General features: G+C 37.1%; 1 protein-coding gene across 6 annotated transcripts in view; it reads right to left on the bottom strand.

The window, feature by feature from the left end:
* The window catches only part of trak1a (trafficking protein, kinesin binding 1a), a 59,831-nt gene that overhangs the window by 24,479 nt on the left and 8,948 nt on the right, over positions 1-26,404 (bottom strand). For 2 of the 6 annotated variants that reach the window (XM_051721337.1, XM_051721336.1), the window contains exons 1-2: positions 25,053-26,300; positions 18,429-18,623 (exon numbers count right to left, since the gene is read on the bottom strand). In XM_051721337.1, the coding sequence (XP_051577297.1) occupies positions 18,429-18,623; positions 25,053-25,056 (199 nt within the window). In that variant the 5' untranslated portion in view covers positions 25,057-26,300. Of the gene's footprint in view, positions 1-2,563; positions 2,583-13,720; positions 14,513-18,428; positions 18,624-25,052; positions 26,301-26,404 lie in introns of those variants that run through there. The other 4 variants (XM_051721332.1, XM_051721335.1, XM_051721333.1 and 1 more) reach the window with 4 other exon arrangements.

Raw genomic sequence — 26,404 nt, 5'->3', positions numbered from 1 at the left:
GATATTTTGACATATAAGAGGTCATTGTACTATAAAAATATACCGTACGTTTCAGAACTCAAAACTTCCTCTCCAGTCCGAAAAGAGCATTTATTGTTTCGACTCTGAAAAATGACTTGTTTTGAAACTGGTTACATTGTGATGTCACAGTGCAGTGTCATTTCAATAGCCTTCACAACATACGTAATCATTGCAGTAAACTGATAGAGAGGTTGAGGTACTTCAACTCTGAAGGTGGTATTATAGTAAATGTAGTTTGCTTTTAACTGACGAAAAGATCAAGATGTCAAGTAAGGTCCCAAGACATGTGTTCCTGGTTGTGGAAAAACTGCATCACTGCAAATCCTTTTGAAGGATCCCAACTTTAGGTATGAGAGGCTTATTTAAACAAAGTTCCTGATCGATAAATGTGGGATTATATGTTTTGTTCTGCACATTTCTCTAAGGATTCTTTTGATGACTATTATGATTTAGACTTTGCAAATAAACTTATATTGATAGATGGAGCAGTGCCAACTACAGTATATTGGACATGACATTAATGCCGATGAGTAACAAATTGAATACTATTGTTTGTCTGTGTTTGTTCGATATGTGAGGAATTGTACAGTCAGCCATTTTTACAGAGGATTGTGCTTATTATATGGTTATTTACCAAAGAAATACATAATTGCTCACAAAATATTGATGTGAGATTAAATTATTTTATTTTGTAAGAAGAATGAGTAGAGTGCCACGAAAGACAGTGGTATAGTATACGCTAGTGGCTGCTGTCTCATCTCTATTGTATTAGCCAGTACGTCCCATATTTTGGCCAAAATAAATGCATGGTGATGCTTATTGTCCCGTGTTTCAGCAGCAAAACAATCGAAGGCGATTCCCTCCAAGGTCGGCCGGCAAACATCCCATATTTCCCGTTATTGAAGCGGCCACTCACTAGAAGCGAACACATGTCCATTAAAGCTGGACACAGATTTATTAACCTTACCTATTCGCAGCTTGTGTTGGTCTGGACTATTTTCACTGTTGTCAGCTTTATACATTTGCTGTATCACCATATCTTGTCTGTCAACTAATATAAGTATTCGGGAGTAACAGTGTGCCAACTTTGTTCAGTTTTCAATTGTTATTTCAGTCGGTACAACTGTAGTAGTTTGATTGTATGCTTCACATAAATTGGGACATATAGCTATTAAAGATTGTCTGGACTGAGTGCTTTCAGATGATTTTGGAAAAAACAGTTCCACGAGTGTTGGCACTTCAAAAATGTAAGCCAATTATAATACAACGTATTTACTGAAGTCTTAAAAGGGACAGCACAGAAAACCAAGCATTTCAGACAGAGGGCCAGAGACAGGGTGGAAAAAGTTCATTTAATACTATATTATGCTTGTTTATTTGTGCAAAAACATTACTAACATTATATGTGAACATCAGGGAAATTAATAAAGTAAAAATGACCCCTTTAAAGTGATAAATATCTGGACCAAAGATGATAGAACCAAATTAACAGATAACACCGAGCAATATACATGATCATAAAGTAAAGATTTGCGTAATGGAATTCCCTCAAGTCTTATGTAGTAACAGAGTAATTTAAGGTCCACCAAACTGCCCAGAGACTCTCCCCAGAAGGCATATTTTGCTAAACATTACCCACAGCTTACACATTAAACTTGATATTTTTTATTGCGTCAAAATCTTGCCTTATATCAACTTTACAAACAGTGCAATCGAGTGCATTGTCAGAGCATTTACACAATGAACACAGCATTTATTAGGGAAGTCATAAAATATCAATATATAGATTATTGGTGGGCACGTTATTTTATCGATACATATTTGAGGCAACGATATATTAGGATCAGCCGACATTTAAATTAGAAGCCTAATTTGTGTGCTTTCAGTTCATTGCCAGATTCCATTCAATGTAGTCTGACGTAATAGCTTTTGGAGACCACAAGGGGCATAACATTTACTGATGCCAGTCGCAGCATGAACAAGGGATCACACACACATTAAGAATTAATGGCAGTCCAAAGTTCCGAAGGTTTTTGTACTTCTTCAAGAATTAAAGTGACGTTGATGAGTTTGCAGTTCAGTGCATGAAAATAATTGTTTCTAATTTTAGATGCGTCTGGTGTGCGACACCCTTTCATTTACCCTGCTGCACACACTTTACCAAAGTTGGGTTGAGAAATATTTTTGAAAGACAAAGACTACTGTGCAACAAGCAGACCTATTTATATCTGAAAAAATCCTGATACATATCGATAATCATCGGGAAAAACTTTGATTTTCGATTTATGAAAACAGCATTGATCACAAGTATAGCATTTATGTAAAATAAACTACATTTACATAATGACAGCACTTCTGGTAAAAGAAGGCCATCTATTTATGACACTAGAAAGCATGATAATTCTTCCAACTGTTCCTGTATAAAGAAGTAGATACTACAAAAGCTCTTAAAGTTAAATGTGGCGTTAAGGAATCAAATGCAAAGCAGACATTTCCATATACATCACAAAGAGTACAAAGCGAGTAGAGACTCTAACAGCACCTGAATTCACCACCCAGGTACTGACCAGTCACCAGCAACACCCAGCTATAAAACCACACAGAAACATTCCTGCAGAAACACCCATTTAAACACATGTCAGCTCAGTCATTGTGTTCTTCTTCCACTGAAACAATTAACACAAAGTCCAGGCAATACTACAGAACATTTTCAATTTTACTATTTGATCATGGTTCAAAACATTTATTTACAGTAGATACTACAGGCACGTACTTTCATTACAGGTTAAACTTGGCTCGCAGAAGAACTGTGAATCATAATATAACAACTGCTGATAGGATACGGCTCAATGCAAAACCTAACAAACCCACCCAATACATTTCAAAGTGCAGCTATGGCACTGATGGAGCCATATTATTCTCAGCTGGATGAGTTGGCTTGAACTTGAGAACAAATGTTGCCCTGGTCACAAATGGAAGCAGAACAAATTCCTAAACAGATCAGGCAGCTAGCCTATAATAAATAATAAGCCATAAAACTTAATAAATACCACCACTGTCCCACTAGCTATAGTAGCTAGATATCCATAATAACTGCATTAAATTGCACAGATAAGACCAGGATAAATAACAGGCATTTAAGTGTTTTAAAAAGCTGTTTTACTGTGCATTTAAAATAATTTGATATGAATCCGATAGTATCTCAAAACAACATTGAATAGAACAGATACAGTATGTCACACCACAGATGGGGGGCATTATATTATGTACTTCTCACAGTTCAGTGGTCATCAATCACAAATTATTTAACCTGCTTAACAATTATTTATTCACATGGGGGAACACTCACCTAAGACCAACTTAGACTACTAACATCTGCTGGTGCAAGCTCAAATACCCCGGTACCATGACACTCATCTCTAGACAACACAACAAACTAAGAGCAACCGTCCACAATGATCCCATCAGCTTGGCACCCACTGCACACAATTAACACTGCCAGGCATTAAAAGCTCCCACATTGGTTGTTTAGTGTGTTAATACAGGTGACTTTTTGTGTCCGGGAATAACCTCCAATAAGACGTCAGGCGAGTTAAGCCTGCTCTGAGAAGGTTCTGCAACATAAAAGCCAAACTAAAATAAGCCAGCTCTGACCCACCTCAGCCCCCAGTATCAAACGCAGCTCTGAAATGCATGATCAGTGCAGTCATAAACTTTGTATATCTATATTTTATAATTCAGAATTTCATATTTTCATTCTTCATTTTATGCTTTTATAGACCTAATTTCACATTTAAAACATTCATTATGTAACGTTATTTCTGCAGTTGTAATCCACGTGTAAACGCATTTATGTTGCAGCATTAAACAGCAGAATAAATGCACCTTTATGATACACTGTAAATGCTGCTTCAGGTGCAGCTTCTGTGCTGCTGAGTGGAAAGACAACTAAAAGGTATTTTACAGTCTTGAACAAACTTTTAAAGTTAAAGAAATTCTAAGTGCATTGTATAGATACAAAAATAAAGCAGATAAAGCTTTTAATGAAGTCTGTATATAAAAGGACATTGAATAAGCCATTGTTAGTTCATTTATAAAGGTATTTGCAAAGCTTTAACATATTACAGTGTTTATTGTTATACATCTTACACTTTTATAGAGTCTAATGCATTATAACACATGATGTAACCATTCAATATGTTATTGATCATGTATTTTAATGCATTATACTCTAATGGTATACAGTACTAAAGACAGGTATGTACTTTAATCTATTTTAACTGTGGTTAAAATTACAAATGCCAACATGCAACTGATTATAAGGTGTATTTTAAGGCAGTGGTTCTCAACCAGGGGGCTGGGACCCACTAGGGGGCCTCAAGATGACTTAAAATTTATTTAAAATAAGAAATATTAAAATAATCCAACTTAATTAAAATGCTAAAAATACTTTAAGATGTATGCCCACAAATTATAAACAGACTCTTTATAAAACTTCTAGAATAAAAAACGATCCATGATTAATTATTTTAATCAGACACGTCTAGTTTCGGGCGAGGGGGCCTTCAAATATTGTCTTGGACAGTGGGGGTCCTTGGAGTCAAAAAGGTTGAGAACCACTGTTTTAAAGAATTACGAATGCATTATAATGCATAAAGAACGCCTTTATTATGCACTATATATACACACAGTCTTTCAGTACAATATTACCAACTTTTAACCCTCCTGAATGTTCCTATAAAAAATTGAAGCTATTTGAAAAGCCAAAAAACTGAGATAGACACTCACTTTAAAAGTGCATACAAATTATTATTACAGTCTGACAGTTATTCAATTGGCATGTTTGCAATCCGTGCTGGTATGCATGTTGTCATAATGCGAGGATGGGCCATGTAGTGTTGATATGATCAACTTTGTGCCCCATTCCAGAGTTTTGTACATTTATAATTAATCCAAGCAGAATGCTGAGTCCTCTCTCCACATTTATAGCTAAATTCCAATTTAATACTTAGTTGAACTCTATGGTTCAAACTGTGTAAGTCACAAAATTACGATTTCCTTTCGCCATTTGACACTAACAAGGATGTGAAAGAGATTTTAATACTGGCAGAAAACAACCATATACTTGTATGCATATTTTTAACTGTCTAACTGGGTATGTCATCAAGCCAAGGATGCAAAACCGGTTTCTGTCTGAGCATTTAGATATCTGAATAAGATACTCAATGGTCATTGGCAGACATTTAGCTACTGAGACAGTGTGTTTCTTTAAACTTAACTAGAGGGAAATATTGAGATTAAAGAGTCAAAAGGCAAGGTACTGTACCTTCCTCCAGCGTATACCCCTCCCCATCTTCATCATCAACATTGTTTGAGCTAAAGTAAGATAAGGCAGATATTTCCAGCATCTCTGAAGATGAGTCAAACTCAAAGTGCTCCTCGGTAGAGCGATCAAGAGGCAATGCCATGCTGACGCTGGGCTAGTGACGCCCAGGCAGGCTCAGCCGTCTCTGGTCCAGAGCCATGTGTGAAATGCTGATGTTGGGCTGGATATTTAACACTCTCTCAAAGATCAGATACTGACAGTGTCTGTCTGACACACACCTACCTGAATACTTGAATACTGAGACTCAGTGATCGGACACTACCATTCAGAAACAGCAGAGGAGGAGTCTTAACATAAGAAAATAATAATATTACTATATTTTTGTAGATGAATAGTAGAACATGAATGGGATTAAAAAGCTCATGAGCTAAGATACATACACTGATTATATAAGGTATATGTTTGGCTTTTTTTGTTTCCATTTTAAAATAAAATATGACACCCCTTTTGCAGAAAACAGAATGGTACTTTCTACTGACGCACCATGGAAACCTATCAAGGCGTGACAGAGTTGTGTTTGACTACACCTGCTGAATGGGTGGAGTCTGTCTCTGTTCCATTATGAATAGATTTCCCATATCAATACACAAGGCAAACATTACAGGACTTTTGTCACAGCAGGGACATTAAAATGAAGTGATACACACAGAATTACAAAAGTCAGAAGACACTGAACTATCGCCTGTTACTAAAAATATCATAGACATACAGTACTGTGCAAAAGTTTTAGGCACTTGTGGAAAATGTTGCATAGTGAGGATGTCTTCAAAAATAATGCCATAAATAGTTTTTATTTATCAATTAATGTCATGCAAGGTCCAGTAAACATAAAAAAAGCTAAATCAATATTTGGTGTGACTACCTTTGCCTTTAAAACAGCACCAATTCTCCTAGGTACACCTGGACACAGTTTTTCTTGGTTGTTGGCAGATAGGATGTTCCAAGCTTCTTGGAGAATTCGCCACAGTTCTTCTATCTATTTAGGCTGTCTCAATTGCTTCAGTCTCTTTATGTAATCTCAGACTGACACGATGTTCAGTGGGGGGCTTTGTGGGGGACATGACATCTGTTGCAGGGCTCCCTGTTCTTCCATTATATTCTATTTGCAAAAGTAATGTTCGGGAGTTTAAAATGTATTTTTCCTATTGACACACTAAAGCTGAAGATATACATAACTATCTTAAGATATATATATATATATATATATATATATATATATATGTATACACAGGTATACAGTGTAAATGTAAAGTAATTTGGGTTTGGCACAACATGACGGTGAGTAAATGACAAAATCATAATTTTTTTTTGGTGAACAATCCCTTTCGTAAGCCATAAACAAACTTTATATTAACTTTGGTCCCACTTTATTTTAGGTGTCTTTAACTACTATGCACTTAAGCATTTGATACTATGTACTTATTATGTACATACGTGTTGTTGCATTGTACTTATATTTAAAGTACCTGCACTTAATTATATCTGTAGTTACACTGTTAACTATCCTAAACCTAACCTAACATTTACCCAAAACCCTAACCCCCAACCCTTACCCTAAACCCTACCCGTACCTCAACACCAGTAGCAGCAAATGTGAATCTTGTGAGAATTTTGCAGAACAACATGTAGTTACACAGTAAAGACATTGTATTGTATGTATTTTAATATTATTACATAGTATTTAAAGACAACTAATATAAAGTGTGACCTTAACTTCAAATACAAATATATCTTGCAGGAAGACAATGAAGACCTTTTTTTATACCATTAAGTATTTTACATTGTGACATTATTTTCATGACAGATAAGTACATTTTCCCTCCAAATAATCATTAGTGTAATTCTCTCCCCCCCCCCCAAATTTTATTTAAATCGTTAAGTATTTATACAGCATGTACTATTTATGTCATGCACTGACATAATTTGATTTATGTAAATATCATTTGTTATTGGTTTTTCTTTTGAATTTGGAAATTTATTTATTATTTATTTATTTGCATTAATCAAGTATGTCTCACAAAACTTTCTTAGGAATGTCCTAAAGAAGTTAATAAATAGTGTGTGACATTGGGATAGACTTTAACCTTTAAACCTTAAAAACCTGGTAAAAGATCATAATATAAGACAAGAGATATTTGATAACACCCTCACTTATGCAACTCTGCCTGGTCAAACAATGACACATAAATCATACATGAACAGAACAACACATCTGGGTTTGTTGTGCCATCACTCAGTTTTCTTTGTCCCCATGACAGAATGCAAGTTGCTTATAAATGGAATGCAATTTGAATCGTTGTGCAGTAGAACTTCCTGATCATGTGGTTTGTTGAGCGCCTTCATTCCTATGGAAACACAATAACAAAGGGGCAGGAATGGGGCTGCACAAATGCCATGGCCGTGAAATGGGTGGTTTTCTCCTGCGTGTGAACTTAACCATCTTTGTACTTTAGCTCCATTGAAAGAGGAAAGTGGAAAAGCAAGAAGAGAAAGGCAGAAAAAAAGAAAAGCAAGAAAAAAGAACAGGACAGGAGGAGGAAGGGGAAGGGGGGAAGAGGATAGCTGGGAAAAATTGGCGAGGGGAGGAGAAAGTGACAATGGGTGTGGGGAAATGCAAAAGAGATTGCATGGCAATGAAAGAGTATGAAAGATATTTGTGTGGATGTAGGGGAGAGCGGAGCATAAACTTAAACTTTTTGGCTTTCTCAAGTTTGTGTAAATGCACTTGGGGTTCAAAGTATTTATCTTTTTATATTAATTTGACACATGTCTGGTAAAAATAGGTGGTCTAGTTTCATGACAGTGTATACGTTTTGAAGTGAAATGTTACAATGTTCCCCATAGGCGCGGGACATTGTAACAGGTGGGGGCACACTGAGGGGCAACATATGACAGCTTAAATTCCCCCTCTAACAATTGTATCTGATCTTATTATGCATGGAACTGCATATAGTTTGTAGTACTAACTGTGGCACGTTGTAATGCAGTTTCAAAGTTATCCGCCTGTGCAACTGGTATTTAAACCTAGCTAGTGACTTCTGTTGGCTAGCTTAGCATTAAACGACTATGCAAGAAGCTAGCTAACAGATTGGAGATTAAAATGATACCAAGTTTGCTTGAAAATTATCTTTCATGTGAAATTTTACTTTTGCTACTCTAAAATGATAATTTGGCGACATCTTCCAAGGCTTTATGAATTTTGGCACAATTTTTTCTCTACACAGTTTTGATATGGCAATGGTTAAACAAATGAAGTTTCGTCATACCAGTTTGTGTGGAAACTCTTAAAACGTGTTTTACAACTAGCCCTGCATTAGTTTGGGCCCCGCTCTCCCCTACTTAACTATAGTTTAGAGACAAAACTGGCCCCAAAAGTGAGCTAAATCTGACAAAACCTCCCTTTGGAGACTTTCAGGGATGTCCTCATGTGGGAAAACATTTCATAAAACAAATTATGTTTTGGGTTTTCTTTATTCTAAAAAGGCAAAACGTTTTCTTTTAGGGGTAGGGTTTGTCTACAGTTATTATTATTAGCTTTATATTAAAACAATAGAAGTCTATGGTATGTCCTTATTTAAAAAGGTAAGTAAATGCGTGTGTTTGTGTATATATGTGTATACAAAACTGTGCGCAAAGTGAGCAAAAACTAACGAAACCTCCATTTGGGGAACATTCAGGGATGTCCTCAAATGGAAATAAATTCATAAATGAAGCAAATAGTGTGCAAAAAGTTTTCTTTTTGGGTTAGACTATAGTTAGACAACAGTACTTTTAGTTAGCTATAAGAAAAGAATAGAGGCCTATGTAAAATCCCCATTTAGATAGCCAAGTAGACGTATTTGTGTCTATATACAGGCAGACAAAAGTTTGGAATAATGTACAGTTTTTGCTGTTTCGGAAGGAAATTGGTACTTAAATCCACCAAAGTGTCATTCAACTGATCACAAAGTATAGTCCGGACATTATTGATGTAAAAAACAGCACCATCACTATTTGAAAAAAGTCATTTTTGATCAAATCTAGACAGAACCCATTTCCAGCAGCCATCACTCCAACACCTTATCCTTGAGTTATCATGCTAAATTGCTGATTTGGTACTAGAAAATCACTTGCCATTATATCAAACAGTGCTGAAAGCTTTTTGGTTTGTTAAATGAAGCTTAACATTGTCTTTGTGTTTGTTTTTGAGTTGCCACAGTATGCAAAAGACTGGCATGTCTTAAGGTCAATATTAGGTCAAAAATGGCAAAAAAGAAAAAAAGTTCTCTAGAAACTCGTCAGTCAATCATTGTTTTGAGGAATGAAGGCTATATAATGCTTGAAATGGCCAAAAAACTGAAGATTTCATACAAAGGTGTACACTACAGTCTTCAGAGACAAAGGACAACTGGCTCTAACAAGGACAGAAAGAGATGTGGAAGGCCAGATGTACAACTAAACAAGAGGATAAGTACATCAGAGTCTCTAGTTTGAGAAATAGATGCCTCACATGTCCTCAGCTGACAGCTTCATTGAATTCTACCCGCTCAACACCAGTTTCATGTACAACAGTAAAGAGAAGACTCAGGGGTGCAGGCCTTATGGGAAGAATTGCAAAGAAAAAGCCACTTATGAAACAAAATAACAAAAAGAAAAGGTTAGAGTGGGCAAAGAAACACAGACATTGGACAACCGATAATTGGAAAAGAGAGTTATGGATCTTAAACCCATTGAGGTTTTGTGGGATCAGCTAGACTGTAAGGTGCGTGAGAAGTGCCCGACAAGACAGCCACATCTATGGCAAGTGCTACAGGAAGTGTGGGGTGAAATGTCACCTGAGTATCTGGACAAACCGACAGCTAGAATGCCAAGGATCTGCAAAGCTGTCATTTCTGCACATGGAGGATTTCTTAATGAGAACTCTTTGAAGTAGTTTAAGAAGTTCTGAACTTTTTTGTTTAATTGTAATAGTAATTTTTCACGTTATTAATGTCTTGACTATACATTGTGATCAGTTGAATGCCACTTTGGTGAATAAAAGTACCAATTTCTTTCCATAAGACCAAAATCTGTACAATATTTCAAACTTTTGGCCGCCAGTGTATGTGTGTGCACTGAATAACCCTCTGAATCAATATTCTGTACAGCAGAGACACAGAAACTGTGAGACAGACAGAGAGAGAGAGAGACTGACCCAAATCACAACACAGAATGTGGGTAAAGAAAAAATAGAGTACAATCCTGATGACAGAGCCTGTATAGCACCTATTGTACATTCCAGCACACACATATCACATTACTACATACACTGAGAATCAGCCAAAAACAGAGCTTGTATTCTGCAGTAATGATGCGTAAATGATAGTTTGGTTCAGCTTTAGGGATGATGGGATGTAGAGGTGTTAAGATGAAGTTTGTTTGGTACAACAAAACATCAGTCATCTGGGGTAAATGCGATTCTGACACACAGTAGGACCAGCACTATCAATTCATATGGCCAATGAGCCATTACATACATACAATATTTGCATGTCTGTCTCCAATTTAATACTCTTTCACACTGCAGTGCCAGCCTGAGGTGCTTTAGTACTGACCACGATATTGATGGCCTTACAACAGTCAGTGTGTTAGAAAACACATATACTTCCATGTAGCACCTCTGCTTATCAATGTTTTAAAGTTGTGCTAAAATAATCCACCTCTTAATGGTACTTTTTTTTCTTTTCTTGGATTATAAATGCCTTCCCATGTTATGTAGGAAACTGATTGCCTGGTAAAATGCTCAATTATAGTTTACAATGTACAAAAATACTTGAACACAGAATACCATGATTGACCAATCAGAATCAAGTATACTAGAGAGCTGTGTAAGAAATACATAACATATGGTAACTATTAAATAACTTGACACTTGAACTTGCATAACATGCAGGCATCAAAGCGCTGCAGTTTAGTGCACAGGGTTTTATAACCCGACCAATTCAAAGGTGCAGTATTATTAGGAAGGGCAAAGCAGTGTTCAGCCATCAATGCCCAATAAAACATCCAACAGTCGAAGATCAGAGTGCAGAACTGTGATTTAACCTGCTGCTTGTGAAACATCCTGGGTGCATGACACCATAAAGTCAACACATGAACATGCATCTCATCAATACGGCTGATCTCAGGGATTGAGAAAGTTAATACACTGATTTATTAAGAAGATTACAGACTAAATGCTGTGCTCAGGTCAGATTCAACAATTTCACTGCTGTTCTGTAAGAAAGTGCAATTATAGTGCATTATATTAAAAGCTGTTCTCAAAAAAGACCCAGTCACTTGAGATTTGATGTCTATGGATATTCTGAAATAAATTACTAGGATATGAATGCGATTCAAAAGTGACACAGACAGTCACTCTTTCATTACAAAAAAGTAATAAGTAGAAGTCTCATTTGTAATTCAGAATGGCTCTCTTCTCCTATTCCGGGCTATTAGATGAGTGATTGAATTCCTAGTTATTGGGCTGTATTGTCATATACAGTCTTATCAGTAACACTTTGTAATCACTTTCATTAACCTCTTCAACTCTGGTGCATTTTTGGGCTGCTGTCTACAATTTTTCACACTCAAATTTAAAAGCTCATCATTCACACAAACTAATGGCCAAACATTGGTATCATTTTTTCAGACCCCCCCCATCCGCCAAAAAAAATCTTTTTTTCCCCCATTTATTCATAAATAATATTGTATATGTTTATATATGTTTTATGTATATATCTTATGATGAATAGAATAAAAAAAATGTTTTGTTGTTGTCCTAACTTTGTAAGCATGCAATTCTTGCAAGTCACCTCATCTCCCTCCAAAAAGTCTTATTATATTCCACTAGATGGCAGCAAGTACTAGAAAAAATAAATAAATCGCCTCTAAAATTTCCTCTATCACCTTCCATCACAAAATGCCAATCTGTAATGTAGGTGGCGCTCAAATGCATTTTAGCCCTCACAGATGTGCTTGTCCATAGACATTCAGTCTAATTTTCAGCTCATGTACCACCCCCATTGTTTCATCTAATATCTAGGCCTCTGAGTGGACTAGAAGCTCAATCTAAAACCATTTTATCATCAGTAGTCGATAACATATATTTACGTTGATTTGTTTAGCATGCTGGACTGCATATTCTGTTCTGGACATCTAAGATGTTACATTAAAAAATCAGAAATGTCTCAAAATCTTGATTCATTTCGAAAGGGGTTCAAAAGTCTGAGTCTATTTGTGAAAATGGTTCTATTTTGCAATTTTCTAATTCAATACAGTTTTCTTTTTCAAAAGTAATTAAGATGATTTTCAGAATTTCTTAGTATTTGGTGTGTCCCACTTTTGCTTGAATGACACTCCAGCTGGCATGTATAACATGAACCATGTTATCCAAGCATGATTTGAGAATGTTCCAAAGAGCATCTCGTGTGTTTCAATGGAAGCAAGTAAATCAGAACTTTCGTACAAAGGAGTTTTGCTTATTTGATCAGTGACCTATAAATAGTGCAGAATTTTACATATTTCTTTTTGATTTTACATCATTACATATTTTTTTTTGTTTTTTTTTTTTTACATTTTTCAAAATCCTAAAATATTCTCTGATTATAGTTTACATAAAATCTTGAATCCCAGATTTTCAATGTGAATTCAAACTTTTTGACATGCATATTTAAATGTACAGAAACTACTGATAAGCATTATACAAAGTTTGTTTATGACTAGTTCACAAAAATAAAAATTCTGTCATCATTTACTCACACTCATGTTGTGCCAAACCCAAATGACTTTCTTTACATTTTCATTTATACATATATAAACTTTATATAAAGTCACCATTCACTTTTATTGCATTTTTTTTCTTCCATACAATGCAAATAAATGGTGACTGAGGCAAACATTCTGGCTAACATCTCCTTTTGTGTTCCATGGAAGAATGTCATATGGATTTTGAACAATGAGGGTTGTTCATTTGAACAACAGAATTAATTTTTTTTGGTGAATTATCCCTTTCATGAAAGTTCATCAGCATCTGATGTAAGGTAAAATGGTGCTGAGTCTGATGCAACACGGGGGCTGAGAGGCCAGCTAATCTTAGTCACTCCTCCAGAGATGATAGATTCATACTCTGTCATACATTGTTTTAATCCAAATCGGTTCTTATCATCTTACGTCAACATTCTTTTTGCAATCTCACCCTGACAGCCTTTTACTAGCCAACTCTCTGAAAGTGTTTAATTCTCATGGGAAATCTTTTCTCTACTCCGCCCCACTCTCTCCCCTTCTACTGGCAACCGACATGGTTTTCGGTCTTACCGTCAGCGCACTCTTCATAGTACCAGTCCAGTTCGTAGTAATCTGCCTCCACAAACCTCTGCATGCTCAGTCTCCTTCAGCTGTGAGCTGCAGCCTCTTCGGTCCTGCGTCTAAGGTCACACACATACATCTAACCCCACAGCCGCCCATTCTCCCAGCCGCTCGGCAGCCTGATCTACTGATCTGTCACTAAATCCATCCACGGGGCAGTATCCGATTCACACAAGGTCAGAGAATAAGAGACAGAGATGCAGTGGCCATAAAAGCCAGCAGTGATGTGCAGAAAGGTTGCTGAAACTGTTCTGCTAGAGTCAAGGTTGTATCACACTCCAGGGGGCGGAGCCTTCACCACAAGCCAGCCAATCAGAGTGCACTTCCTTAGTGCTGCTCAAAGCATTCGTCACAGCCTGCCCCGGTCTCCTCATCTCTCCGTTTCCATGGCGCCTCCCTCTAGAGAGGTTTCCATAGCAACTGGCTCTGACTCCAAGCTGTGCTGGTGTCTGCATGTTTCTGCATGTGCTCGGTTGCTTAACTTTCCCTCTGTTTTTCTCTCCTACACTATTCCATTGATGTTTTCCACCACATGTCTAGCAGTATTTGTTTAGCAGTGGTTCATGGAATCATTATTTGTTGTATAAGTGGATGGTACCTGTGATGGCAGGTGTTCTGGTGCTGTCTGGCTGCCAAAAGCAGCAGCTGACTCTCTACAGTGCATTGTGCAAAGCACAGCTACAGAAATAGGGAGACACACTTAATCTGCAATCATGACTGTAAAGCAGTGATGGCTATCTTAATGAACTGGATTTTTCGTCAATCACTCACTCACTCACTCACTCACTCTCTGCAAATGTATTCTTGTTACTATATCCAAAACAAAAAAACAAATCATTCCAGACATTCTATTTAATATAACTGAATTTGTAAATCCACTCTCCTGAACACCACAAATATCTTATAGAATTGTACAATAAATCATCCAATCGAAAGCTCAGCCGTGACATCATTTTCATATGCCGGGGTCTGGCTAATGGAGATGATTTTTTATTTGCCACGTCAACGGCTTGCTAGCAGTGGGCTCATACTGATGACATCATGCTGGTTTGGTAATGGGTATGGAGTTGTGTGACATGAGGAATGATCAGAAGAAACGAATGGGAAAAAATCATGCCTACAATACCTGATATCCTCCTGGACAATACAGAATAACTCATCTTAAAATTAGGCTGAAAATTAATCTGTGTTAAATAAATGTAACGTTTAATAAAAGCTTCCTAAACATGAGCAGACAATATAGCTATTTTAAATCAATACATAATATTAGAGTAATATGAGATCATAAAAAGGCAAAGCACTGCATTAAGAGAAATCTGGTTAAAAATCAGTACTTATATTGATTGGATTGTTCGACTCTATAATCTGACTGGAAAACATGTGTTTAAAACTGTTGTACAATGACTATAAACAGACACCTATGACCGCACATTCTTTATTAATGCATCACTAAACTGCTTGACAACTGCAAAACAGCCTACAGTTAGGATAATGACTTTATTTCTTTATATATATATATATTTTTTACCAGATTTCTCTTAATTCATGCCATATCGTGTATATATACTGTACAGTAAGTTGTATGATTATGTTTATTAAAGGAATAGTTCACCTCCAAAATTAAAATTCTCTCATCATTTACTCACCCTCATGCCATCCCAGATGTGTATGACTTTCTTTCTTCTGCAGAACACAAATGAGGATTTTTAGAAGAATATTTCAGCTCTGTAGGTCCATACAATGCAAGTGAATGGTGACCAAAACTTTGAAGCTCCAAAAGCACATAAAGGAAGCATAAAAGTAATCCATACAATTCCAGTGGTTTAATCCAAGTTTTCTGAAGCAATGTAATTGATTTTGGGAGAGAACAGACCAAAATGTAACTCCTTTTTCACTGTACATCTTGCCATTGCAGTCTCTAGGAATGATCATGATTTCAAGCTCGATTACACTTCCTGGCGCATGACGCATGCTTGGAGTGCTAGATGACACTAGGAAGTGTAATCGAGCTTGAAATCATGATCGCAAAGGAGACTGCTGATGTCAAGATTTATAGTGAAAAAGGAGTTACATTTTGGTTTGTTTTCACCCAAAACCGTTTGGATTGCTTCAGAAGACATGGATTAGAGTGCTGAAGTTTTATAGATTACGTTTATGCTGCCTTTATGTGCTTTTTGGAGCTTCACAATTTTGGTCAGAATTCATTTTTAGTCATGATTTTACTTTCATAATGGACATACAGAGCTGAGATATTCTTCTAAAAATCTTTGTCTTCAGCAGAAGAAGAAAAAAGTCATACATATCTGGGATGGCATGAGGGTGAGTAAATGATGAGCGAATTTTCATTTTTGGGTGAACTGTCCCTTTAAGCTTTTTTGATACAGTAGATTCATCACATTTTCCGCCTATTTTTAAGATGAGTTACTCTGCACTGTCAAGATGATGTGCTATTTCTAATTCAATAGGAGTAGGCAAGATATTTGTAGGCATGCTTTTTCTTTTTTGTTTTCGGAGTCTGTGTGTTACACTGATTTTACCACGATTTTACCAGGGTTAAGAATCATAGTAAAAACACTGTAATGCATGCCATCTCATGGCTTATTGCTTTAGTTTGCCACAGTGCTTCTCCAACCCAGAGCTTGAACTATTTTCAGCTAATATGTAAAAGAGCTTCATGACAGCTTGTAAAAGTCACAACATCAAATATGCAGATGCAGCAACAGCAGTCAAACACTCTCTCCAGTAAAAATCCTGTGATCTTCTGTGATAGTAATCTCATATGACGTATTGTCCACTGAAGGTCTATCAAAACCAGCATTTATGTCTAAAGGGTGAAAGAGTGTTTAAACCAAACAATAAACATATATCAATTAATTGTTCAGAAACAACTGTTGGAGAACAGAATTTCTCTTTTCTGCTGAAAAGTTTTGGAATGTATTTACATTAAAGGAATATTCCATGTTCAATACAAGATATGTTCCATCAGCAGCATTTGTAGCATAATGTTGATTACCACAAAAAAAAAAAAAAAAATGGAACAATGGCGGTTACAGTGAAGCACTTACAATAGAAGTGAATGAGGCCAATTTCTGGAGGGTTTGAAGACAGAAATCTGAAGTTTATAATTATACAAAAGCACTTACATTAATTCTTCTGCTAAAACTTGTGTATTATTTGCTGTAAAGTTGTTTAAATAGTAGTTTTTACAGTCGTTTTAGGGTTTACTGCATATGTCATCATGGCAACAAAGTTGTAAAATTGCCAATAACTTCACACAAAAAAGGTTAGTAAGTGATTTTTTCACACTATAATCACATTAACACATATTTTTATTTTACGTCTTGTGACTATACTTTTGAATATTTTGGCCCCATTCACTTCCATTGTAAGTGCCTCACTGGAACCCAGATTTTTTCTTTTTTTTTCCTTTCTTTTTTTTCCTTTTTTTAAAAGAAAACGAGGGCCGAGTCAAAATACATTTTTTGTGGTGTCCACATTATGCCATAAAAGCTGTCGACTGAGCTTATCCTGTACTGAAACCGGAATATTCCTTTAATGATTAAACATTTTCCAGACCAAAACATGACCACTACATTGTTAGTCTAATGTTATTTTCCTATTCAATATAGTGTCTAATTGTTTAGAAGCATATTAGATTGACTGCAGATCTGCTGAATGAAGCAAATATTTTGAATGTGGTCAAATGGTGTTGACCTCAACGTTCAATCTTAAACTGAAGGACAGGTCATGGCAATGGGACTGAAAGAGCATGATCTCACAGACCAATCAGCTGCTCATTCAAGACACTGTTGCTCTGAGTAACAGGAGGATCAGCCAATGACAAGCAGTGTTGGGTGGTTGCTTGACAATGAGATGCAGTGTGAGTGTTTTCTGTGGCAACTAAGCACAGCTGTCACATGACAACAACTGTACATGTATTAGCCGAGATATAACTCAAGAATTAAGAACAAAGACAACAAAATAGCCACCAAGCAATCAGAGAATCGAGTTTGAAAAACGGAACTACACTGTGAATTGTATGGCATTAAGTTTTTTTTAAGAATTTTTTTCCAATGTTACAATACTATCCCAGCAAAACATGCAGAGACAACTATAGGTAAGCCATTTGTAGTTGATTTTCCTGAAAAGTGTAAACACTGCGACTCTGTGGCGTAATCAAAACATTGCTCTGTGTGTTTGAGCATCCTGACTAGCCCGACAGAGCAACATTGTCTCAACAATTAGCGTATGTTTGGGGCAGGACTATCTGTATTTGACCAATGGAAGACCGGCGGAAGTATTTAGGAAACCTATTCAAATTTTGTGGTTCCAATTAGTGCCGCTAGTGGCACAAAATTACAAACTTTACCTTTTAACGGTTTCATATTTACTCTAAGAAAGCAAAAACGTATTGAAGCTAATCGTAATGAAAATGCCCAAACAATTTATGCTCACTGGTAAAGTTTCTGTTAAAGCATGTATCAATGGTGTTTATGTGTGAGTGTCAGAGCACGTGCGACATATTTGTTGTTACAGTTTTGAGGAAAACAGGGTCAAGGGACAAGAGAGAGAGTGTAAGATAGAGAGTACCAGTTAAGAGAATAAGAGACAGTGGACAAAAAGAGAAAAACAGCCGAACAAGAGTGTGTGTGCTTACGGAAGTATTTGAGGGTCTCCTCGATCTGTTCAGTGGTCAGGTCAAGGTTGATGTCAGGTGAGATGAGAGGCGTGTGGAGCCAGTCGTCGTGGTCATAGCCGTATATAGTGTCTGCTCTCAGCTTATAGTGAGGCAACTGCTCCTCAAGCAAACTGATGATTTCCACCTCAGGAAGATCAGTGCTGTTACACACATCTGGCAGGGAGAGAGAGTAAGTAGGAGTTTAAGTCATCATCGTGATCAAAAGTCACTCTATTTACAGTACATTAAGGGGTGTTCACATTGACAATGATTAAAAATGCTGTAAAAAAAAATAAAATTAAAAAAAATCTTTTTTTTAAGCTAGGAGCATTTTTCTACAATACAAGGCTACTACATAATTTTAGGGTACAATGGGGCTAAAGGCCACCCCGGGAGAAAAGGCACTTTACACTAAACAGCAGCAAAAAAGTACCAAAATATTTAATATTTTTTTAAATGTTGCAAATTTATGTAGCTAATGAGAATCCCTGAAATTATCCAATTTATATTTATTTTATTATTTAAAAAAAAAGTTTGCCATCTACCCATACACAGTAGCTATGAGTCTAGGCTGACCTCTAGTGGCCTGATGAAACACTACAGACACGTCTTTACATAAGGATCACTTAAATAAAAAAATTAAAAAAATAAATCAATAAAAGATTTTACAAATGGCAAAATAAATAGCAATAATACTGGCTACAATGACACACAAGGGTAATGGAAAATACTAAGAGTCAACAATAACTTGAACATTTTATTTCTCAAATGGATTCAAGCACAAAACATCGTGCCATCACATTATAGCAAATTACCAAGCTGCACTCCTCAGTGTCTTACCAGAATATTCTAATATGTCCCACGATCCTCCCTTTAGACATCATGCTGGTCCACACAGCTCGCTCTCTTCCTTCAGACAGCCATCCCTTATTCCAAACCACAACCATCATTATAACACACTGAACAGCTCTCTGCTGTACAGTAACTACTAAATAGCTTCCTAACAAACCGCAGGACTCAAAAATGTGGCATATCGGTCACTCAACCTGCATGTGTGATGATGAAAAACGCATGCTTGTGTTTAACTAAGCACAGGGGGTTTAATGTCTAGAATGGAACTAGCCTAGTGGGTACATTATTGAGAGCACAATGAAACAATGCAGCCCCATTCCAGCTGGAATGCCACAGAGAATAAACCACTGACTGTCAGCAGAGAGAAAAAGAGAGAAAATAGTGTACTATTGGCATGTAGCACAGTCCTGGCCCGTTGTCATGGCAGGAGGAAAGGAGTATTAGTCTTTGGGGAAGGTCACAGAGTTTGTGCCATAAAAAATAAGCTACTCTGCATGTAGTTTGTGTAAACTCTTATCCTAGTTTAACGTGTAGAGACAACTATTAAGCCATTCGAATGTTGAGTACCTGAAGAAAGCCAACACTGTGGCTCTGTAGCACTTTCAACTTTGCGCTGCTTGTTTGAATAGCTTGGTATGTGAGCTTGTGGCTAAACCAATGCCGTAGGTTTGGGGCAGGAATCCCTATAAGTCCAACCAATGGCAAATGGAAGGGAGTGTTTGGAAATGTATTTTTGCAAAAGAGAACAGCAGTGCTTTCCCACTTTTTCAGCAGTCGTTTCCCATTCATTCATTTTTTTCCATAGGGATTTCATAAAATCCTTTATGAATGATTTCTAAGCCATGAACCAAAACCAGCCAGTTCCAATGTGAATCACAACATTAAAAACTTTAATTTGAAGCAACAAAGTATTTAAAATTTATCGGACACAAAGACAAAGACTGTATACTTAAAGATGCACTCATTAAGTTTTTGTTCATGTCATCTTGGACTTGCTGCTGGATGCAACTATTCAAATAGAATAGTTTTCAGTTACCGATCGCATTGTAAAAATTCACTATTCACAGTCAGCCATGATTAATTTAATCCATGATTAAACAGTCCATAACAGGGCGGTTACTGAGATTAAGCGAGTAGTATCAGAGACTATTTAGCAGAGATGGGCCACTTATTTGAAAAAGAATGGGAGAAATTGGAACGCCCAATGGTCAACAGATGTAGAAAAGAAATCCTGCCTTACAGGTTAAAGAACCAAATCACCTTTTAGATGCAGACATTGCCTGTCAATCAACTCGAGAACGAACATGCGCATTAGCTATACAAGAAAAGCACAATTTATGAAACCAGTGTTGTCAGATTTTACTGCTGATTTGAAATATGTTCTTTGATTGTAATCTTGACAAACCATTTTGGAGATTTTGGTCTTGCCCCATTCATGTAGATAGGAGCTGCACTTTCATGACTAGAAATAGCTTCCCGAGAGCATTCCAAAGATGTCCGACAGTGGACTGACTTGCTAGAATGACTTTGGTAGTATTCAGCTGGTCATGTGATTCTAACATGGCAGCCCCCATGAGGGGACCCCATCCATGTAGAATAAAAGCTTTTATAAGGTTACTAATATGGCTGGAGTCTTCATCTCATGCGAGTCATCATGATTATACATGTTGTTCAAAACTGCAGTTAATTTAATCAGGAGTAAACCTTTTTTAATGAGGAAAACAAATCGCAGAGTGCACCTTTAACGTATTTAATGAGGGCATCAACAACAATCCCATGAAGCATTGTCAATGACGTAATCGAAAAAAACAAAACAATGAAAATTTTTTAAAAACTACTGTTTTAAAGTTGCTGATTCTAAGTATACAAACAACATATTTGTAATTTTATTGCAAATTTGTTTAGATATATACACATGTACGAGTAGTTTGAGAGTGTAGGGAGACCGACTCGATGGCGTCATTCACAGTGGGTCATGGAAGTGGGTGGTTGCTGCTGGGCTCTTTCTCCACCATTTCTGTGCAACGATTATCTGATTGGTGGATCTTTCTCCTCTGGTTCATAGGTAGTGTAGTTCTCCACCAGAAATTCTGCCATTAAACATGGTTTACTTACTGCCATTGAACACTTTTTATAAATTGTTGTACCAACACAAAGAGGCATCAAATCACTTTCCCGGACTTTTGGTTTCACTACTGTACCACGTTGGTGGAATGACTTTCCCAACTCCATCCATGAAGCAGACTCACTCTCGGTCTTCAAAAAAAGTTTAAAAGACACATCTTTTCCATTAGGGGTGTAAATCAGATGTTTCATCATGATACGATCTTATATCGATTCTCTTAGCCTGCGATCGATATTTGCTGATACTTCAAAGTTTGCCGCGATACGATTTCAATTTGATTCAATTCAGGGCCCTGCGATCGATATTCTGATATTATGTGCCTATTTTACAAAATCAGTTAAAACTTTTTTGCCCTCAAATGCAACCAAAATATAATTTGAAAATTTTATTGAGCTCTCTGAGCACATGGCCATGCACTTATAAAAAAAAGAAATACAAAAAAATCTATATCTATCTATCTATTCTTGTTGCACTCTAATCTGTCTCGGATACTACTATTCTGATGTAAGTGAAACTCTGTAATGCAGCACTTTTCGTACTCCTGTCTCCTTAAGATGAATCGCTTGTGATGTATTATTTGGATAAAAGCATCTGCCAAATGTAAATAAATAAAAGTTGTTTTTAAAAACTAGAAGACTTCGAGAACACAAGAGTAAGAAAGTAATAGCTGAGGACTTGCAAAGATGACAGAATTTTTATGGACACATTCATAGAAGCCTACCGTATGTATGAGGAGAAATTAAACAAGGCAACATGATCTCATGGGAAGTCGGCATGTTGTTTCCGAAAGTACCAGTACCATAAGATCGGCCATATCATGCCGACTCACTGACAAGCGGCATCTCCTATCAGACATTTTTGCATCGATTCAAGCTTTTTTATCTTTCCCTTTGGCGCTACCGGAAGCATGGGAGGCCCATGTTCTGATCACACTCTGAAACCAGGAAGTAGTTGCATTCGTATAATCAGTGACGAGCGCGATTCAGAGGTTGCATTTTTCCCTCTAACATACATTTTTATTGCACTTTTGGCTAGGTTTAGGTTTGGGTTAGGGGGTACGGTTTATAAAATATACATTCCTCTTCACTGTATTACATCCTGTACAGCTGAAAGCAACTCGCTTCACAACTCTCTCTTTGTGCCCCTCAGTGGAAAGTTCACCTGGAAAATTGAGCTCACATGCCCAACAACACTTACCACTTTGACTACCGGGGGCAGTGTTTTGAATTTCGGTGAGAACAGACCAATTTTAGCTAAAGAAAAGTCAACCTACTGATTCAGATTTCAATGTGAGATCAGTCTGAACAAGGACAGACCTTCAGTAACGGTTTCACTCCTGCGCTAAAAGCTCTAAAGAAATTGTTTCACATGTCAGACAGTGGCCACAGAGTTAGAATTCAGTCTATTCAGATCTTATCACAGGTACCACAGGACACTTACTATGTGTTATATAAAGCAGAATGACACCTAAACATACAATATCTGCCACTGGTGAATAAACATGACGAAAGTTTTTCACATCTGTACATGCACAGTGAAAAGTATTTTTTTTTAGACTGATGTTGAATTTCCGTCCTAAAGGAAATCTCTGGAGTGTGTAGATTGATTTAATATACAGGTAAGGGGTGAAGGTTTTGTTCTGTTAAAAGTTGACCAAAGGCTGGTACCTTTGTTTATCTTGAGTCAACAGACAAATAAGAACAATCTGAGAACAGGTCATGACCTGTCAGACTCTCTACTGAAATGAGGGCAGCAGTTTAACAGACATTCACACTCTATTTTTAAGCACTAATGTGCATAGATCACATGCAGAACATCAAACTAACAAACTCACATTCAGTTTAAAGGGGTCATGAAATGCAGAATCAAAATGTCCTTGATATTTAGACATATAAGAGGTAACTGTACTATAACAACATACAGTTAGTTTCAGAACTCAAAAACTTCCTCCCCAGTCTATAAAGACATTGCTCATTTGCATTTACACACCCCACAACATGTGTCATCGTCGTGGTGCTTATGCCCACTGGTGCTCAGTTCATAAAGAGAGAGAGAGAGAGAGAGAGAGAGAGAGAGAGAGAGAGAGAGAGAGAGAGAGAGCAGGACAGACAGGCCTAGTGTGGCCTACTAATTATTCCTGAACACCAAAGGGGACCCATCTGGACTATTTTGAATTATTATTGTATATAAACGTTGACATGCATCTCGCACCACTTTTAAAAGACGCGGTGTCAAGTTACAAATCTGAAAAGCAGACCCCATTCTGTTTCATTCAGCTGCACTGCGTCTTGCTGTTTTGAGCACAAACGCGTCCTGGACGCCTTCTTTGGCCCACCTGCTCTATTTTTAATTGTTGGTGTATTTAAACATGCACTAGATGGATGTCTTTGACCGTTTTGATGCGTTTCCGGCGATGTGTGCCTCAGTGCAGGATAATACTGTATGTGTGTCATGTAGATGTGTCTTCAGCATATTTCATCGTGGACTGTATGGTTTTTCGGCTTATATCGGAGTGGATTACTTGTGACAGTCATTATACGATTCAAGCTTTGCAAAGGAACTAATATTGAATGATAAAAACCCTATTGGACCCGAGTTTGTCATGACCCCTTTAAGTTTTAAATTAGTCTGCTCTTTGTCGCCGCGAGACAGCAATGTGTGCATCTGTGTTGAAATGTGGTGTCACTGTGCCCTGGAAAGCGTGTGTATTAGTATGTGTTTGTGTGCTGACTGACCAGTGATTATTTCAGGCTTGTATTTTTAGGTGTAAATGCTAGAGCACTACCAACTGAATCCTGCTGTCTTTCCAGTCTCCTTAACCATTAAACACACTGTTCTCCTCTGAACACAAGCTTTATTCAATACAGACACCTGGTGAAACAGACGAGTTTATGGAATGTAACACTGACATACTTTGTTTTTGTGCTCTAGTTACTTATTTTGCATTAATGTGCAATTTGATCAAAAGACAAAAATAAGCAAGACAGCAGGACAAAAGCACATTCTCAGAATTAACTTCACTTTTCTTAGACAGTTTTTAAATTACTTTAAACCAACTAGTCCCAAGGTCATTTCTATTGGATGAAGTCAGTTCCTCTCAAGTTCACACAGGTTTCCTAGCAGAATAACCACAGGTGTAGTTCATCACATTTACTACATTCCAAATGTTTGACAACCAGTCAAAATACTTTGTCTTCATTTGGAAAAATTTGGTTTTAACCTAACACACTTCTTTTTGTGAAACGTGTTGCTTGAAAAATGTGTTTGTGCAGTATTTCTTTAAAATAAATGACACATGGTTAGATATTTTGTTTTATAATGCCAAGAATTTCATACATTTTTAAGTGTAGCTTAAGTGTCCAAATACTTTTGTATACCACTTTTCAGTATGTGTGTTAGCAATGTTTACTTAAATTTTTTTTACAACATGTTCTAGATAAACTTTTTACGAGGCAGTACACAAACTCCCAGTGTAATGAACCCTAAGGACTAACAGCTTGGCCTTAACCCTGAAACAGCGAAGGTCATCTGTACACAATCTCAGACTACAGTTGGACACTGTCGTCGAGAAACAAAGTCTCATAGTGGGCAAAAGTCCAGACAAAGTAAAGAATGGCAGTACTCACTCATGGTGCTGAAGTCACAGGCCCTGTGTCCTCTCTTTCCAACTTACATTTTCCACTCCTTCAGTATCATACACACATTGAGAGAATGAGTGATCACGGGAGGAAGAGAAGGAGAGTGAAAAGACATGGGAGGAGTGAGCGAGCAAACGCGGACACAGCCCAGCCATGTCTGGCATGCTGATGACACCAGTCACATGGCCCCTCACTAAACATAGACTGAATTGCTCTCAGGCCAGCCGGCTTCAGTGTTTATTGTTCCTGTCCTCCTGACCCTGGATCAGTTTTCTCTCTTCATAAACACACATGGGAGACTGAGAGTGCTTTGGAAATTGTGGAATGGAGATCAGTGGTTTTGAGCAAATGGGGGAGTGTGTTGGGCAGGAAGTTAGACAGTCTCGGGAGAATTGGTTCAGAGATAAATCTAGTAGTTTAACAGCTGCTCAGGGTGTTTGTGTGTATGAGAGAGAGAAACAACCCAACTGTCCTAACAATGATACATGCATGTGTACAATATACATACAACATTTTAATAGTAATAATGTACATTTAACATATGGGTACATGCCGTATAACATATGGACTCTATATGAATGTATAAGGGAAAAGTGCTGTAACTATTCACCATTTCTTTTAAGTTTTTCGCCATTTTTAAATAATCTTTTTTGCCTTCCGTAGTTCATTTTAAATGGTCCTGTAGTGTGCCAAATTGATTTCATCCTATTAAAGTCCAAATATGCCAAGTAGTCTCTTAAATCAAAAGCAAAATATATATTTTTTTGTTTCAAGGCATTTCAACATTTTGAGCATTTGATTATTGTTAATATTACAATCATAACTTTCCATAACTGAAAGTAGAATTTCTCTTCCTTTTCACTCTAGTGGCAGAAGTGAAAGAGAGAATGTCAAGGTGGTTTAATGTCACTGGCTGCTACTTAAGTTTGACATGAGCTGGAGTTCAGAACAGGGTGAAACTTTCAGCTACAAGCTTTTACACAACACATGATCAGACAGCTGAAGACACACACACACACACACGCACACACACACACACACACCCCAAGACAACATACTGTTAAACATATTATTCTTCCGTTTCTTCTGAGACCAAACTTTCTGTATCTATAACTCGTCCAAGAGCTTTCAAGCAACTGTACATACACCATACTCAGCAGTCGGCACAGACCTTCAGACTGTTCTGAATTAGGCAACATCCACACTAATCTGTTTTCGTTTGAAAACTATGTTTTCAGCTTTCTAACATCATCGTTTTTCCAAATTATGTAGTAATGGAGAGTGCTTTTGAATAATTCGAACACTTATCTATCCATCCATCCATCGGTCTATCCGTGAAT

Source organism: Myxocyprinus asiaticus, chromosome 16, assembly GCF_019703515.2.
Source record: "Myxocyprinus asiaticus isolate MX2 ecotype Aquarium Trade chromosome 16, UBuf_Myxa_2, whole genome shotgun sequence".
NCBI lineage: Eukaryota > Metazoa > Chordata > Actinopteri > Cypriniformes > Catostomidae > Myxocyprinus > Myxocyprinus asiaticus.
Note: the sequence above shows the minus strand (reverse complement) of the source record. Positions and strands in the feature narration are given on the sequence as shown.